The 18,563-nt window shown below is 46.5% G+C and overlaps 1 protein-coding gene across 6 annotated transcripts in view; it reads left to right on the forward strand.

Annotated features, from left to right (window-relative positions):
• Positions 1-18,563, forward strand: part of SEPTIN6 (septin 6) — a 71,289-nt gene that overhangs the window by 40,386 nt on the left and 12,340 nt on the right. For all 6 annotated transcript variants that reach the window (XR_005085083.2, XM_037164099.2, XM_037164096.2 and 3 more), the window contains exons 5-8: positions 2,238-2,399; positions 10,800-10,896; positions 13,929-14,097; positions 17,213-17,345. Coding sequence is in view for 5 of the 6 variants with exons in the window: in XM_037164099.2 (XP_037019994.1) it covers positions 2,238-2,399; positions 10,800-10,896; positions 13,929-14,097; positions 17,213-17,345 (561 nt within the window). In the remaining variant the exon portion in view is untranslated. The remainder of the gene's footprint in view (positions 1-2,237; positions 2,400-10,799; positions 10,897-13,928; positions 14,098-17,212; positions 17,346-18,563) is intronic.

The raw sequence follows: 18,563 nt of genomic DNA on the forward strand, positions 1-18,563 counted from the left end.
GCTAAGTACGTCATGGAGCATCTCATTGAATACTCATAACAACCCTATGAGTCAAACACTGTTCTTATCCCCCATTTTACAGGGGAGAAAACTGAGGCTCTGAGAGGTTAAGTGACTTTCTCATTGTCATGTAGCTGGCTATTGGCAGAGTCTAGATTCAAATTCAGATCTGTGGCACCAAGTTCTTTTGTCTCCCTTCTGGAGAAAGAAGGCTGTGGGAATCAGGCATGTCCTACTTTAAGAGAAAATGAAACCTGCAGATACCAGTTCAGATATAAATTAGACAGTGATTCTTCATGTTAAAAGATTATTTGCTGGCCCCGGCTAGTGTGGCTCAGTGGATTGAGTGTGTGTCTGTGAACCAGGGGGTCACCGGTTCAGTTCCCGGTCAGGGTGCATGCCTGGGTTGCAGGCTGGGTCCCTCCCTGGTGGGGGAGTGCACGAGAGGCACCCACGCAGTGATGTTTCTCTTCCTCCCTTTCTCCCTTCGTTCTCCTCTCTGTAAAAATAAATAAATAAATAAATAAATAAATAAATAAATATCTTTAAAAAAGAGATTATTTGCTGTACAAAAGAATTGACCACAGAATTCTCTAGAAAAGCTAATTATTTCAGCTTTCGAGTTATTCAGGGTGGTGGATACTATTATTATTCTCATTTTGTGTGTGAGGAAACAGAGGCACAGAAAGTCAAAAATCTTGCTCAATGTTAGACAACTTGTCATGGGTCTGGGATTCAGACTGAACTTCCCCCGACTCCAAGTGTTTTTTTTTGTTGTTGTTTTTTTTACAAAAATCTAACTGATATGCATTTATTTAATAGCATGTCCATTATAAAAACAGAATTTCTGCTATAATCAGAATAGAAGCAATTTTTCATTTTTCGAAGCAATGAGCTCACCACTCATGAGTGACAAGCTGCTCTGGAAATGTCGCCGCACCCTGCATGGCCTAGGGCAGCAGAGAGCCACATGGCTGGGGGCCTGGTGAGTGGGCAGGTTAAGTAAGCATTCTTTGCCATATGTGTAGAGTGTGTGGATGGAGACATGGTGAAGAGCGAAGAGGAAAATTGGCTCTTCCTGCTGTTCTCCCTCAGCAAGGGCTTTCGTCCCCAACCCTCCCAAAAAAAGACTTCAAGGGAGGTGCCTCCAAGGTCCAGTCTTTACAGGTGGTACTTAGGCAAAGTGCAAGGGGGGCAAAGTTTGTCGTCCAAGACAAACTTTGTCTCAGACCCCCTTTCAAATTCTTTTCAGTGTCCCAGCACCATCCATGCATCCCTTTGGAGGCTGTTGGCAGGAATGACTGTGCTCTCTGTGTGCACCTGAGCTTGAGGGCACTCTGTCTCACTAAGCCATGTGTATTTCAAGTTTCTTAACCTTCTGGCTGTAAAAGCCTTGCCCCTTCTTGGAGGAATATCAAGGATCAGGTCAGGGGTTCAGGTGGCTTGAATTTGGGGGCAGCAGTAAGCCTTTGTCCTGCTGCTTGAAGTTGGGCATTTATGCTTGCTTTCTTTATACAGAAATTAACCTCGAGATTCAGGCAACATAAGTCTTTGAATATGTCTCAGATCAAATTGGTAACTGAGAAGGTCTTCTTCACTTAACTGCATTGGTTCATCAGTGTTCACTGCCAATGTGTGCATTGTCACTGAGCTCTCTGCTGCTCCCACTTTCTGCCATCTCCCATGTGGGTCTCCGTTCCACTGGCTGGGGCCAGCATGCACTGGATGGGTTGGGACAGTTTATTGTTAGCAAGGAGTGCCTATCTTTCCCCTTGTCAACCACAGATTTGCAACTGCCATCTTCCAATTCAAATCACTGGAGCAGTGACCTTGATGTGAAAATATCACGCAACTCATCGATTGGGATCTGAGCTGGTAGACAGCTCATGGTTAAGACTGTAGACTGAGGAACAAGGCTAAACTTGGCCTGCTACTTACCTGCTCTGTGGGCTTGCACAAGTTATTTAACGTCTCTGTGCCTCAGTTTCTCATTGGTAAAATAGTGGTAATGCTACTTCCTGAGAGGGTTATTATCAGGATTGTGTTAATCTCTGTAAAGCACTTACTTCCTCAGAAGCACTCATTGTGATTGATTATATTGTCTGGTTCCAGAGGTGACCAGTCCTAGACCACTGTGTTGAGCTATGCCCTCTGGCAGCCAGTTGGAAATCCTAAACCCTGCTGCCATCAGTTGCAGATTATCTGCATCGTTCCCACATGGCTCCTTTCTCCCATAGGTGAACATAATCCCCATCATCGCCAAGTCGGATGCCATTTCCAAGAGTGAACTAACAAAGTTCAAAATCAAAATAACCAGTGAGCTTGTCAGCAACGGGGTCCAGATCTACCAGTTTCCTACAGATGACGAGTCGGTGGCAGAGATCAATGGAACCATGAACGTGAGTGGGAGCACAGGGGTTCAATGTGCTGACCATTTGTTCTTTATTTCACCAAATAGCTGTCAGACATCTTCACCATCCATTTTACTGTAGTCAGTTCTTGGTTATCTGAGTCTCAGGTATTTGTTAGAGAGAATGCAGAATGAAACAGCTCCCCTATCCTCAGGGTGGCTGCTTCAAAGCAGAGCAGAGGTTGAAGGAGGGAAAGACTGACTCCAGGAAGAGTCTGGAGCAGGGGATTCAGACCTCTCCTTCCACCCTCCTCTTTGATGCTGCTCTGGTCTAGGCCAGGCAGCCAGCCCCCCAGGGGACTGCTGGAAGGGCAAACATTCTTTGTAACAGAAACAAAGTGCTATGACAATTGATTTCAGTGAATAAAGGCAAGGCTAAAACAAGTTGGCTGGCTTTGGAGACTCCAGGATAATCTGTACTCAGATAATCAAGCTTTCTGCCCCTGGGAGGAAAAATGATATATGGCCTCCAATTTTTCTAGTGATTAGAGAAATGTTGTTTTTTATGTTTCAGGGTTGTGCTTTGGTTTATTAAGTGTGAATGACTTTTTGAAAAAGCAACTTGCCATCTTGCCTCTCCTCCCTCACTCCTCCCCCACTACAGGAATGAGTAATGAAGAAGGCAGAGAGTCAAACATCTCCTCATGCTTCTTTACAATGTGTTGATGCTGTTGCTGTGAAATCTTCAATGTTATGATTTCAAGGAGACAGCTAATAGCTTTCAGAAAGCCTCTGCTTTGGGAACAGATTTCTTTTTTTTCTACTGAGAGGCATCAGTTTTTCCTAATGACATAATGCCTGGGTATAGCCCAACTCAGGAAAGCCGGGTAATAAAAGCCATTTTTAGAAACTTCCTGCTGCTGCCGCCCAGCAAGTTATCATTCCAGCGTCAGCAGCCACCTCTTATGAATTGGCCAACAAATTTGCATAGCAGGGCAGCAAGTCATTGTCTCGCCTGACTTTCTACTTATCAGTAGTACACTGGAGACATGTTGTTAGAAATCCTTCCCCATCTTTGACAAGTCTGGCCCCAGAGGAAGGCTGTGTGGCCTGTGGTAGGTAGAATTATACCTCTGACCGGCCGTGAGCAGAAGCAAAAAAAAAAAAAAAAAAAAGATTGGTGCTTATTCTCTGAAGAAGTCAGGATGTTGGGGTCAGTAGTCCAAAGTTTGCTAGTATTTCACTTTGAAAAATGAAATATTTTCCCTTTTTAAAAATGAAAGTTGACATACTATTTTATATTAGGTGTATAACATACATAATGATTCAACATTTATATTCCTCGTACTGTGATCACCTCCATAAAGCTAGTGACCATCTGTCACTATACAAAGTTATTATGATAATATTGATTATTTTTCTTATGCTGTATATTACATCCTTATGACTCATTACTATTTTGTAACTGAAAGTTGAGTGAATTTAGGGTTATTTCTAGAAAAACATCACTGATCATGCATTCCCTGGCATTTCACCCTGCTTTTCTGAGTGGGAAGGACAGCGCTGGCCTCCAGCTAGTGTCCCTGGGATTGGGCATGGTTGTGGGAAGGAGGCATGCATGGGAATGCTATGTGTTATGTGTTGTGATGGGCAACAGGATGGGGTGCTGCTAAAAATATATACAGAGGATTGCTCAGCCTGCTTACCACCATTAAACTGTGTGGAAAGTCCCCAGGGTCTTCGGATCAGCTGTGGCACACAGAACTGCATCGTCAGGGACCTGGGGTTGGGTGGTAGGAGGAATGGGTGCCGGCTTTTCAGTTCTGGATTTTACTCCAGCCCCCCAGCCTCAGCCACCCTAGCCAATTACCATGAGAACTGGATTGGAAGAAGTAGTAGAAGCCTCTTGCCTAAGTGAAGAAGACCGTACGGCCATCTTGCTGCTCATCACTAAGGATTTCCATGGCAGGAAATGAAAGCAATGAAGTCTCAGCCTCCCCCTTGACTTGTGGGTGGCTCTGAAAATGCTGATTTCAGACTGCGGGGGCAAGACAATGTTGTGAAAGATCTTGTGGCATTCTACTTTCAACCCATGCTCTAATAACTCTCAAGTTTGTAGACTTTAATATTAAAAATTGCTGTGCTGTTCAAATCAAATGTTGTCCTTTGAGTAGCTCAAACCATGGCCAGGGACTAGGCAACTAGCTCAATTACTCTACTTGGTTCACTTGACTGGTCACCTGTGAGGTCTTGGGTTTGACCCTCATAAAGGTATTTGGTCACATGGGTGACCTGTAGGGTCACGGGGAGACCCACAGGCATAAGCCTGCCCCTTCTCTTAAGGTGGCAGTGCCATTTCTGTTGTTTGTACACACCTTTGTGGGAATCACTAAGGGTCGACTTGAGAGAGAATCAGGCATGCTCTCGTTCAGTTGCCAGTAGGGGCTTGAAATGGGGGCGAGGATAACCAGCAGCATGACTGGAAATCCTGTCCATCCTGGGAGGAAGCCACACCCAATGGGAATATTGTCAGACAAGGAGAAAAGGGCCCTGAGAGTCATTATTTCATTGGGATGAGGGGAATGATCATGTGCCCTCCCAAAGTATAATGGATGTAGTGGAAACAGAATAGAATAATTCATGCCAATTGGATCATCAAACATTTTTAAATGTGCCAAGAAGAATTTTAGGTAGACACGAGGCAGGAAAGGTAGTGAATCTGGGACTAGATTTATAAGATAAAGCTTGAGGCCATCTCTTGTTGAAGGTTTTTTTTTTAAGATTTTAATTTGTTTTCAAAGATGGGGAAGGGAGGGAGACAGAGATGGAGAGAAACATTGATGTGTGAGAGAAACATCGCTCAGTTGCCTCTCATACGCCCCCAACTGGGGACCTGCCTGCAACCCAGGCCTATGCCCTGACCAGAAATCAAACAGGAAACCTTTTGGTTCTCAGGCAGGTGCTCAATCCAGTGAGCCACACCAGCCAGGGATCTTGTTGAAGTTTTCTGAGACTGAGGCATCTCACCAGCAGTCTTCTGGGTGAGAGAGTTCCACGGACTCCCCATAGGAGCCTGTCACTGTTTCAGCAGCAGCACTGTCTTGCCTCCGTCAGAGTCTCTGCCCTGGCTCCACATACACCAAGTGTCACCCCTGGGAGTATGATTGGGGGTACCTTCTCTCTGCTCTTCTTGATTCTATTTTGGTTGTCATAGCCATCAGTCTTTCAAGAGCAGCAGAATGAGGGCCGGAGCCTGGCCCTATGACTTCCTGCCATTCACAGTTAGCTGACTTCCAACAAATGCGTTTAGCAGGGAGGCAGAACACAGGCCACCCTGAGTGACTAGGGGAGGCTGGCATCTAAAGTGTGGTGTCCTGCTCTGGCTGGTGTGGCTCAGTGGATGGAGCACCGGCCTGCAAACCAAAGAGTTGCCGGTTCAATTCCCAATCAGGTCACATGCCTGGGTTCCGGACTAGGTTGGGCCCCTTGTAGGGGGCACAGGAGAGGTAACTACGCATTGATATTTCTCTTTCTCCTTCCCTTCCCCTCTGCCTAAAAATAAATTAATTAAATATTTTTAAAAATACATTAAAAAAAATAAAATGTGGTGTCCTCACTACTTCCTGGGAAGATTTGGGCATGAGAGTTAAGGACCTAACTCTCATTTAACCTTTCTGTGTGCCAATCCCCCAAAATCACAAATGGGGTTTATCATAACTGCCCTGTAAGGCTGTTGTGAGAATCAAATGATATCTGCCTGGGAGCACTGGGAAATGATATCCTTGCACAGACTTGAATAGAATAGAACTCGATGCCAGGTGTAAAAGAGTGTGCCGTGGGAGGTCTCTATAGCTCTCTGAGGTTGCCTGGGTGGGAGCTGTACCTTTTTAGAATGGGGAGGGGCAATATGACAGCAGTTTAAGGAAGAGGGGAAGCAAGCGACCCTGTCATTCTAACAATGTCTCTTGGGGACAGTAACAGGCCCAAGAGAATATTGACATTTTTCGTTCCTTTATTCTCTTTTTGTTTTTCCCCCTCCTGTTCTCTTGAGCCCAGAGAAATACCTTCCACTCCACATAGCCGCCTCCTCCATCACTTTCAGCCCCACAGTGTGTGAGGGCGATACAATGTGGTTTCTCTTTCTCACCTCCCCCCTTGGTCTAGCCGTCTGCCACCGATGCCCCTCGTGTCATGTGGCCAAAGCTTTGGAGTTTCTGTAGGAAAGACATATTTTCCCGGAAAAGGTTTCAGGGTGCTTTTGAGGATCCCGGCATGTCTTGGGTCCCTGAGTGGGAACGAATTGTGCCCAGATGACCCCCTGGCCAAGACTGCTGGCAGAAGTCAGAGATCACTGGCTCTTGGGCAGGGTTTTCAAGATTTCAGTACACCCCTGGTACCCCATTGCGTCACATGCACAATGGCCCTCTTGATGATTCATTGCCCTAGCAGGGCTGATGAAACATTTCCCACCTTCACCCTTTGCCCACTTTCTGTATCCATGGCCTCCTCTTTCCCTATTTCTTACGTCCCTGTTTCAGGGAAGGTCAGTGGAGTAGGAAGGGATGAACTGACGACGCTCAGAGAAGCTGAGAGGATGAGGGAGGGCCGCTTCACTTGGATGACCAAGTACCTTGGGGGATGAGCGGATGTCCTGGAGCTGAGCTCCTGGTTAAGTCCTGTGTTTTCCACTCCTATAAACATTCTTGGCGTGCAGAGCTAGAAGAGAATAGAAAGGAAGGATTGGCTGTGAGGTCAGTGCACAGATAAAATAAACAAAAAACATTTGCTTCAAGTTTCCTAGAATTGAACTGCCATTTATAATCTGACCTTGCACAACCAGTTTACCCTAGGGTTTGGAGCGCTCGCCTCCTCTGCTGCTCTAATTTCTAAATGGGTGTGGCAGACCTGCAGGCCCTTCAAGTCAGAGAGACCACCCCTTGCTCTGCCCCTTACTCCTGTGTGCTTGTTGGCAAGTCCACTTAGCCCTTCGGGACCTCAGTTTCTTCTTCTATAAAATGGGATAATAAAAACATCTACTTCAAGCATTGTTGTAAAGGTTCAATGCAGTAATGTAATGTAGAGCACCTGGTATGGAGTACCTGTGGTTGAGAGAATTGCTGCTGCTAATATCAGTTCTTTAGCTACAATACTATTAGTATAATTGCTACTGCCTACTCTGTGCAACCTGCTTTGACTTCCCATGAAGTTAGCTGCTCCCTCCTCCATGTTCCTCCAGCCTTCGAGCCTCTGTTTAAAATCTGGACCTTAGTCTAGTATTATTGTTGGCATGTCTGTCCCCTACCAGACTGTGCACTCTCCATGCGCAGGCTCTGAACTTTTTCAATATTGTATTTTTTTTAATGCCTAGCACATAGCAGGAGCTCAGTAAATATTTATAGAATGGAAAAATGAGCCTACAAACCGAGGCCTGTTTCTCCAACCAGGCTAAGAAAGTTCCAGTGGACTTTTTACTTGTCCTCGCAAAGTCCTTTTAGGTAAAGCCCTGCCCAGAATCACCTGGGTTGTAACCAGTAGTTATTCAGTGGTTCCATTTGGCCAGTGGTCACTCAGCACTTATAATCTGGGCTGCTCCCTGCAGAAGGGCTGCTTTCCCAGGCCCCACACTGCCAACTGGGGGCAGCTGCCTCTTCTCAAACCCAGGAAGCCTTCATTAGCCAGGCCTCCCTCCTCATCAGGTTCTGCAAGTACCCAGCTCAGACCCCTGTTTATACTTGGTCTTTCTTCTCTACTATTTTCATGGCCTTGCCACTGACATTTAAGGAGTATTTTATGAAGCTCCTACTGTGTGGAGGGCACCAGAGCATGCATTTGAGCCTTTGGGCATGTTCTGTCTTATATATTTTGGAATATGTAAATCTAGCATCCCCAGCAGAATTGTAAGCTCCCAGAGGGTGAGGGAGTATGTCTTCTACTTCTTTTTTAAAATATATTTTATTGATTATGCCATTATAGTTGTCCCACTTCCCCCCCTCATTCCCCTCCACCCTGTACACCCTTTCCCCCACCATTCCCCCCTTTACTTTATGTCCATGTGTCACAAGTTCTTTAGATTCTATATTTCCCCTACTATTCTTGCCCTCCCCCCTATTTTCTACCTACCATCTATGCTGCTTATTCTCTGTACCTTCTCCCCCCTTCTCCTCCTCCCACTCCCCTGTTGCTAACCCTCCATGTGATCTCCATTTCTATGGTTCCATTCCTGATCTACCTGTCCTCTTAGTTTGCTTTTGTTTTAGGTGTGGTTCTTAATAACTGTGAGTTTGCTGTCCTTTCACTGTTCATCTTTTTTATCTTCTTTTTCTTAGATAAGTCCCTTTAACATTTCATATAATAAGGGCTTGGTGATGATGAACTCCTTGAATTTGACCTTATCTGAGAAGCACTTTATCTGCCCTTCCATTCTAAATGAAAGCTTTGCTGGAGAGAGCAATCTTGGATGTAGGTCTTTGGATTTCATGACTTGGAATACTTCTTTCCAGCCCCTTCTTGCCTGTAAGGTCTCTTTTAAAAATCAGCTGATAGTCTGATGGGAATTCCTTTGCAGGTAATTTTTTTTCTCTTGCTGCTTTTAAGATTCTCTCCTTATCTTTAATAATCTTGGGTAATGTAATGATGATGTGCCTTGGTGTGTTCCTCCTTGGGTCCAACTTCTTTGAGACTCTCTGAGCTTCCCGGACTTTCTGGAAGTCTATTTCCTTTGCCAGATTGGGGAAGTTCTCCTTTATTATTTGTTCAAATAACTTTTCCACTTGTTGCTCTTCCTCTTCCCCTTCTGGTACCCCTATAATTCGGATGTTGGAACGTTTAAAGATGTCCTGGAGGTGCCTAAGCCTCTCCTCATTTTTTGGAATTCTTGTTTTTTTCATTGTTTTCTGTTTGGTCATTTTTTTTCTTCCTTCTGGTCCACTCCATTGATTTAAGTCCCAGTTTCCTTCCCATCACTATTGGTTTCCTGTGCATTTCCCTTCATTTCACTTAGTGTAGCCTTCATTTGTTCCTCTAATTTGTGACTAAAATCAACCAGTTTTGTGAGCATCCTGATCACCAGTGTTTTGAACTGTGCATCTGATAGGTTGGCTATCTACTGGTCACTCAGAAGTATTGGCTCTGGGGCTTTGAGCTGTTCCTCTTGAGCCACAATGTCTTGGTCTGTTCGCACCTGTTAGGTATGAGGGGCGGGGCGACCCAGTTGCTGGGTTGTGATGCTGTATGTGGGGGCGGGGTCAGAGAGGGGCAATGGCGCTAGTTCCACGCTCTCTCTTGGATTTCAGTCCCCTCTGCTGCTTCCGGCAAGCAAACCTGGCCCCCCCTGGTGCTGGCTCCTGGGTATGCGGGCCTGTGCATTCTCCAGGACCCTGTGGGAGCCTGGGAGCCTTTCCTGGCACCTCGACCCCCAAAAGTTTTTCAATTGGTGCTTTTAGGCTTTAATTCCCACCGCTGGGGCCCTGGTTCACACGGTTTGTCTCACTGCTCATTTTTTTGCCTGGTTTATCTGAGCGTGAATGTGTGACTGTGGTCTGCCAGCCGCCTTGCGCCCTCACTGGGTCTGCCCGTTGCCACCCTGCACCTGGGATCAGCCAACTGCCGCCTGCATGCCTGTCGGCCCGTCCGCTTTTCCCTGTGCCCCTCTCTGCCAGCCGCTGACTCCGCCCCTCTTACCAGTCTGGATGAACGGTTCGTTGTTGTCGGACTTCCGTACAGTTCAATATTCTGTGTTCTGGTTGCGTTTTTGTTACTAAAACTTTGTTGTCTTTAAACTTGGTTGTGCGAGGAGGTACAGTGTTTCCACCTACGCCTCCATCTTGGCCGGAAGTCCTGTCTTCTACTTCTTTTGTCTCCCTTACAGCACCTAAAACAGAACCCAGCATGGTCATGGGCATGTGGATGAATACTTATGGACTTGACTTCTAGGCTCAAGAGTTCAGTGTGAGCTCTTGCTCCAGGGAAGGAAGGGAACAAGGAGCACACAGCTCAGTCAGCAGTGCAACTTCAGTATATACCTATTCTCAGGGCTCACACTCTGGGGAAGGGGGAGGGCCAGCACCCCAGTACTCTTGTTCTCCTTTAGCCTCTTGAGCCACGAGTAGCCCCTCTCATCTTACTCAGCCACCTTTCAAAGGCTGTGAATACTGAAGAGGCAGCTAATCTGTGTATCTGCTTATTATTCTATTGATTTTCTGTCTTTGTTCCCTATGTATTCAACTATGTCATTGTTACCTTTTGTTGTGAATCTCTGAACAGCAGAAGCCTGGACTAGACCTCTTATCCCCAGACAGCTTGGGAGCTTAAGAAATGCCTCTTGACATTGAGAACAGTGAGGGACACTATAGTGTTGACGGTCTGAGGCCCAGGAGATGAGCAGCAGTGGCATTGTAGGAGCTGTGCCTTTCTCCTTGAGTTCTCAGCTTTCATTTGCCTTCTGTTTCAGGCCCACCTGCCTTTTGCTGTCATTGGCAGCACAGAAGAACTGAAGATAGGCAACAAGATGATGAAGGCCCGGCAGTATCCTTGGGGCACTGTGCAGGGTGAGTGAGTTTCCAAGGGACAGGGATCCCCTTCTGTCTGTCGCATTGCTTGACCCCAGCCATTAGGGGACCAGTCCCTAACTTGTCCCCAGTCTCTACTCTTTTGGCTTGAGCCTCAAACAGCCATAGGAGTTGCCAAGAGGGAACCTCGTTCCCGGATTCTCTGCCATGAGTAGGCTGTCTGTCTCCCATGGAAAAAGCATTCCTAAAACCAAAACAAATGCACCTGGAGCAAGGTGAGGAGGAGTGTGCGAGAGAGCACGTGCACTTGCCTGAGTGTACCAGGAGATTTACAACGGTGTTCAAAGCAGTGTTGCTCCTAATAGTGAATAATTAGAAACAACTCAGATATCCATTAAAACAAAATTAGATGAATTGCAAGATGTTCATGTAAGGAGATACTATACTGCAATGAAAATCAATGGGTTACAGTTACATCTACATGAATATATCTCAGAAATGTTGAGCTAAATAAGTCATAGAACAGTATATGTTGTATGATCCCATTTGCATGAATTTCAAAAGTAGACAACTAAATTATATATGTAGTATATATATAAAGATGTGTATATATATATATATATATATATATATTTCCTTAGGAATTGATATGTAAGTGGTAAAATTATAAACCAAAACAAAGAAATGAATAATAAATCTCAAACTCTTCTAAGATGCTGGTAATGTTTCACTGGACTCGTGGATGTGTTGCCTCTTGAGCCACACACAGCCGTCTCAGCTCACTCAGCCACCTTTCAAAGGCTCTTCCCATCAGCAATTGTGAATACTGACGAGCTAGCTAATCTGTATATCTGCTTATTATTCTATTGATTTTTCATCTTTGTTCATTTATTAAAAGTACTTAAATTGCACATTTCATGCACTCTTTTGTATGCATGATTACTTTGTAATTTTAAAACGAACTTAATTGTGTATATAGCCAAGAATGTTCCTTATGGGGGCTGCCCGATGTGTATTAAATTCCACTTGGAATAGTCCATTCAGTGGATAAAACAAGGCCGAGGACTCTGCCGTGGCTGGAAGGGGTGCCTGGCCCTCCGAGTCTGCAGCTGTAAGCTAGACCCGGGATTGCCGAGGCACCGTGTGTGACAGGGAGGCTGGTTCACTGCAGACTCATCCCTGACACTGAGCAAACAAGTGGAAGCAGGTGGGAAGTTGTCCACATCTTGTCCAAAGGCTGGCATGCTTTAGGGCATACCAGAGACCCTACAGTGCTACTGGAATTTTCCATGGGTAAAATGAGACTGGTTGTCAGAGTTGTGCTAGGTTTTGGACTTCTCTGCTATTTGTGGCTGGAGATGCTCCACTGGGAACATTTGCAAATGGTTGCTGAAGCAACAGTCCAACACAGGGGATACATTTGTGGTGGAAGAGACAGGAACCTGAGGTGACATGAGGAGAAGCCAGCAGGCATGGTTCTTCCAATGACTTCCTCCAACTTAGACCACTGCACACCTAATGAAAAAAAGCAGTTTTTGGACATTTTTTCTTGTAAGTCAGGGTTCACTGCTGTATTCCGGTGAGGAAGAAGCTGTGTATTGTTTGAGCAGCCTGTAGGGGCATTAGAATCACTCCTTCTAACTGACCACCAGGGATCACTGCCCGGAGATGGAGGAAGAAATGGTCCTGAAAAAGTTGCCTGACTGAAGCAATTGTTGTGATATTAGCTTCTGTTTTATGACATGAGGGGTTTTATCCCAAAGGCAACGGGCCTTAAGCAGAGGGGTTATGTAAGCTGATTTGGGCTTTGGAAGATTACTCTGCTGACTTGTGACTGTGCCCACCCTTTCATCCCAGACCACTCCCTGCCCCCACTACCTTCTCCCACACCCTGCAAGGTAGAAACTGGGGTGACTGGGCCTGTTCATCTTCTCTGGCCTCACCATCCCCACATGGTCAGGCTAGACACTCCCACTCTGACACAGTGGAGCTATACTTGGACACACGTGCCGGAGCACTGCTCACAACCTTATGTTCCCACCGGAAGTCCACATTGCTATGATTTGGTCCACATCTCTGTCCTTCTTAGTTACTGCTCCAAATGTAGACCTCTGCCACATTCTTTTGAGGAGGAGGCTTGTCCACTCAGGCTACAAAGTGGGGTCCAATTTGTTCATCCCAGTCACTATTGCTGCTGTCAGGCCATTATCCACCCTCTAAAAAACACCTCCTTTGAAGCTTCTCCCATCCAGATGGGGCCATACCCCCGCTTGTCACTGTCAGCTATTGATTTCTTAGTTCTTTCCCCATAGATTTTGGGAACTTTGACACCCAGGCATTGCCTTTGCCCCGGCTTTGTATGACCTGCATTGGAATCCTAACCCTGCAATTTACTTACTATGCGACCTTGCCTAATCTCACTGAGACCTTGCAAAACATATTCCCTCCTCTGCCTGATAAATTTCTATTCCTTCTTCGAGAGTTATTACAGTGGTTACCTCTCTGGTGAAGCCTTCACTCTCCCATGAGTTCTTAGGTCCCCTCCTCTTCTAGGATTTTATTGCACCCGGGCTATCTACCTCTGTTTTTGTAATTTTTGTATTGTATTGAATTTATCTGTTTGCACTTGTTCTTCCACTAAACTTCTGAGGACAAGACTCCATGACTTTGTCTCTGAATTCCCAGTACCTCATGCAGTACTGGGAACAAAGAATCCACAAGTTTTTATTGGACAGGTTGCTGAATGTGCATGTTCCATTGCACTACAAGTAGTGCAGGGCAAGCACTCCCGTGAGTGTCTGATTGGTGAATTGGGGTTGAGGTGCTCCGGAATGTCTGGGGAGATTTTTTTTTTATGGTTTTGTGGTTTTCCATTACCATCATTCTTGTTTGTAACTTTTCATTTGCCTTATCAGTAGAGAAGTAAAGCAGGAGTCAGTCAAATTTGCAAGGTTTGTATATAGTTTGAAAGGCGATGTCGCTGTAAGACATTCCATCTCTCATTTCACCATTTCTGCTTCTTCTGGCCTTCCTTTCAATATACTATTAATCTCCCAACCCCTGCTATGCAGTTGAAAACGAGGCCCACTGCGACTTTGTGAAGCTGCGGGAGATGCTAATTCGGGTCAACATGGAGGACCTGCGGGAGCAGACCCACAGCCGGCACTATGAGCTGTACCGCCGCTGCAAGCTGGAGGAGATGGGCTTCAAGGACACTGATCCCGATAGCAAACCCTTCAGGTATCTCTCACACCAGTTCGGCCCAACTCAGCCCAGCCAACCCGGGGTATGTGGAAGCTTTACCCTGGAGCATCCACAGGGGATTAGCGCACAGGTGCTAAGACCGAGAGCAGCAGAACTCAGTCACTTGCCAATTTTACCTGCCAGTCCCTCTCTGCCTTCGCAGCAGAGTTGTGGCCAGGTGGGCTTGGTGAGCACTGGGTCAGGCAGGAGGCCCGTAGGCCCAGCAAGGTCAATGATCTCATCGCTACAGTGTGTACACACAGCAGCTGCAGCCAGCTCTGCCAAAAGGGTGCCCTGAGCTGGGGCCTTCTTCCCTAGTGTGGCAGCTTGTGCCTGGCCGATGCCCCACTTTCTTCATCAGGCTCCTGCTGCTCTGTCTGGTATCCAGTGTGTTCTTTACCCTCCAGCCCATGATCAAAACCAGATGGGATCAAGTCGTAGTCATTGTATGTATATCGATGAACTTTAGGCTCTTCATTCACTGTCAAGTGCAAGTTTTGTTCTGACCAGAGGATGTTAATGATCATTGACATACTTCTTTTTTTCATACTTCTCAAATCAGAATCTAAGATGCCTCCAGAGAAGAGGAATGGTTTTGAAAGCAGTTTACTCTGCTTAATAGGAGCAATGTGTGAGGTATAAGTGTCTGATCTGTATGCATGATACCTGACAGAAGTCGCACATTTTAAAAGACCATGTGTTGCTATTTACCAGAGCTTTGTCTCTCCTTTCACGAAATGTCAGGACTTGATAAGCAGGTGACGGGGAGGCTTTGGGTTAAGGACTCTGTCACACGGCCTTTGAGATCCAGGGTACCTGCTCGCAGTGGAAACCCAGCCTGGGGGTAAAGCACAGCCAGTCCTTCAGGGTTGCCTCATTCTGGAAGGGCAGGCAGTCCCCTTCATGGACAGAAGCCACTGGAGCTCCCGGGGCTGGAGGAAGGTGTGCTTGCCTCTCCATTGGGCGCTTCCTTAGTTTCTCTATCCTTCCCCTCCACCAGCTTCAATCTGCATCTGTGGAAGAACAGGTGTGCCTCTAGCTGTTCTTCTAGCCCCCTCCCCTCCTCCTTTGCTCCATCCTGCACACCTGTTACCCATGTCTTCACCCTCTGCACTCCTCTGCTGGCTCATGTTGCATGCAAATATTCTCATCCTAAAGAAACTCACCCTTAACTGCTCCTCCTCACCAGCCTCTGTCCTGTCAAGAAATTCTGCCCTTAAACAGGAAAGAGAAAGAGTTGCTCTGTATTTATTGACTTCTGACCCCACCATGCCACTGAAATGCCTCCCTCCAAAGTCAGCAATCACATGCTCATGGCCAGTTACACCATAGCCTCTAAGTCCCGTCTCTCTCTTTTTAAAAGATTTTATTTATTTATCTTTAGAGGGGAAGGGAAGGAGAGGGGGAGAGAAATATCAATGTATGGTTGCCTCTCCTGCATCCCCTGCCAGGAACTGGCCTGCAACCCAGGCATGTGCCTGACTGGGAATCGAACCATGGTTGTTCGGTTCGCAGGCCCGCGCTTATTCCACTGAGCTACACCAGTCAGGGCCTCTCTCTCTCTCTTTTTTTTTTATCTCAGCATTTGATACTGCTCATTGTTGCCTCCTTCCCAAAGCTCTCTCTGCCTTTGGCTTTTCTACTACTGGTTTGGCTGGTTTCAGTCCTGTGTCTCTTGCTGCTCCTTCTCAGCTTCATTGGCAGGTTCATATTCTTAAGCTTGCTCCTTTAAATGTTGTGCCCCCAGGATTCTTTTCCTAGGGTCTCTGGTCCTTTCACTTTCTATTCTCTTTGTAGCTGGTTATTTCTCCTCTCACAGCCGTAATTAGCACCTAGAAATAGGTGAATCCCAATCTAAAATCGCCTGTTTCAGCTCTAAACCCATTGATCTAACTATACCCTGGATGTTTTCACTCAGACATTCCATAGGTAACGCTCTTGAAACTCAGGTTGTCTAAAACTTAAGTCACCTTCTTCCCTCTTAACCATACTTCTTCTCCAGTGTTCCCTGTCGTGGCTCATGGCACCATCATTCATTCATCTGCTTGCCCGAGCCAAAAAACCTGAATAATCGTTGAGTCCTCCTAAGTCCTGTGAGTTCTGTCCCTTTACTATTCTTGTAGGTATCTCATGTCCCCCATTCCTTACCAGCTCTTAACAGTAAGATCCGGTCATTTCTTCCTTGGATTGTTGGGACCTCTATCCTTTGTGCAATAGCCAGAGTGGTCTTTGTCATTTTCAAAGTGAATCAAGTTGGTCCTCCTGCTTAAAACCTTACCATGGATAAAGTTCCAAGTCTTGTATGGCATCCAGCATCTGCTTTCTCCTGCCAGACTGAGGAACTTCATATCCCACCACTCCACAGCTTACTCCAGCCATGTTGGACTGTGTGTGGCTCCTCAAGTAGGCCAGTCTCTCTCCACACGTGCTTTTCCACATGCTGCTCTTCTCGGAGCACAATTCCTCCTCTTTTTCACCAGATTAATGCCTGTTTGTTTAAAACCAAGTCCAGGCCTGAGGCAGGGAGACTTAGCCTAGGCATCTCCCACTAAACCGTGAGTTCCCTGATGGCAGGCGCAGTGGCTGTTGGCTGTAGGTGTTGAATGACTAGCATTAGTGTCACTCGGTCTTGTGTCTAGCACATGGTGGAGTCTCACCAAGTGTTTATTACAAGAGTTCATTAATGCGGCCAGTTTCAGAGCCAGGACCTGGCAGCGGAGTACAGTGGGTGGGCCCACAGTAAAAGACAAAGGACCCAGTTTCTGGTTCCACCTCTGATTCTAACTAGCTGTGTGGTCTTGAGCAGGTCACCTCATCTTTCTGGGCCTGTTTGCTCACCTGTAAAATGAGAGTATAGAAGCAGGTGTTCTAAGTCACTGCCAGTTCTAAATATCTCTCAAGGTCCCCGGGGCTACGCCATTACCCGCAAGCAGCCCTGTGATTCTGCTGTCACATGCGAAGCCCGCTGCCCACAGCTTTGTGGTGCTGTTTTTGCACCTGTCCCAAAATCAGGGAAGGAAAGGACGAGAACCCAGGGAGAATCATTGGGGTCCGTGTTCATCAACCAGGAGCCACTCCAAAGACAGTGGGATTAACCTGACCATGTTTGTAGTTTACAGGAGACATATGAGGCCAAAAGGAACGAGTTCCTAGGAGAGCTCCAGAAAAAAGAAGAGGAGATGAGACAGATGTTTGTCCAAAGAGTCAAAGAGAAAGAAGCTGAACTCAAAGAGGCAGAGAAAGAGGTAAATGTGAGCCTAGGTGATAGGTGGGAAGGGAAAATAGGCAGAGCTTGGGCACGGCCGGGGCTTCTGCCCTGAGAGCACAGCCAGCCAGAGCCTTGCAGCCTCCGGGCAAGAACAGGGTGCAGCACGTGTAGCCCTGCCTTGGCTGGCACAGAGGGAGCTGCAGGACATCTGTGTTTCCTTGGTTCCTCATTCCCTGAAGCCAGGGTGTTTTCTCACTCTGTGTTACTGAATTCTTTAGAGCAGCGTGGTCTGTCAGGTAGCCACTAGCCACATGTGGCTATTGAAATTGAAATTAATTAAAATGAACTAAAATTTAAAACTCAGTCTCTCAGTCACATTAGCCACATTTCAAATGCTCAATCCTTGTGTGACTAGTGGCTATCGTACTGGAGAGCACAGATACAGAACATTTTCATTGCTGCAGAGGGTTCTGTTGGGCAGCACTGCTCAAAAGTCAAGACCTCACACAGCCTCTTAGGGACTGGTGTGAACTGATTCTTTTCTCTCTTCCTGGGACTTTGGAGCTCAGTAGCGATAATTGATGACTTTCTTGGCCACCCTGCTGCGCTTGGCCCACCCTGCTGGGCCCCATTCCAACTGCACTGATGGCCATGGGGAAAGATGGTTCCAGGCATCCCTGGGTGCCTTGTTGAAACCTAAAACAGTAACCGCTGGGGGCACTTTCCTAGTCAGTCAGATATTCTGTTCCATTTCATGGTGACATTAAAGAAACATCTGTGTGGCTCTAGTAAGTTTTTAAACTATAGTTTAATGGTCCCTCTGGGGTTTTCATCACTCGAACTGGGCCTAATAGAGTACAGTTAGTCCTCTAACTGTTGCCTTGCGTCCCAGGTCCCCCGACCACTCCACCCACTGCTGCCCAGTACAGTGGCCTCAACTACAGTTTGGGTCACATGAACAACTGCTTCACCTCTCTGGGCCTCAAGACCCACGATGAACGGAAGCACTTAATGACTTCCCAAGTCTCTTTCCTGGTAATCTGCTGTGACTCTCTAGGGTTATCACTGAAGCCCAGAATAAGGGTATTGATTATATTTCAGTTTCATTTTTCAAAAAGAAATGTCACCTAGGCCTTTAAGGAGGAGAGGTAAAGGGAGCTCAAAGAGAGATGGATGAAAAGCCAATGGACAAAAGCCAGGTTAAGGCAAATGATCAGCAGAGCTTCTGCTACCTTACTCCAAGGGACTAGTAAGA

Source organism: Artibeus jamaicensis, unplaced genomic scaffold (assembly GCF_021234435.1).
Source record: "Artibeus jamaicensis isolate MK-2021 breed Jamaican fruit bat unplaced genomic scaffold, CSHL_Jam_final contig_1686, whole genome shotgun sequence".
NCBI classification, from domain to species: domain Eukaryota; kingdom Metazoa; phylum Chordata; class Mammalia; order Chiroptera; family Phyllostomidae; genus Artibeus; species Artibeus jamaicensis.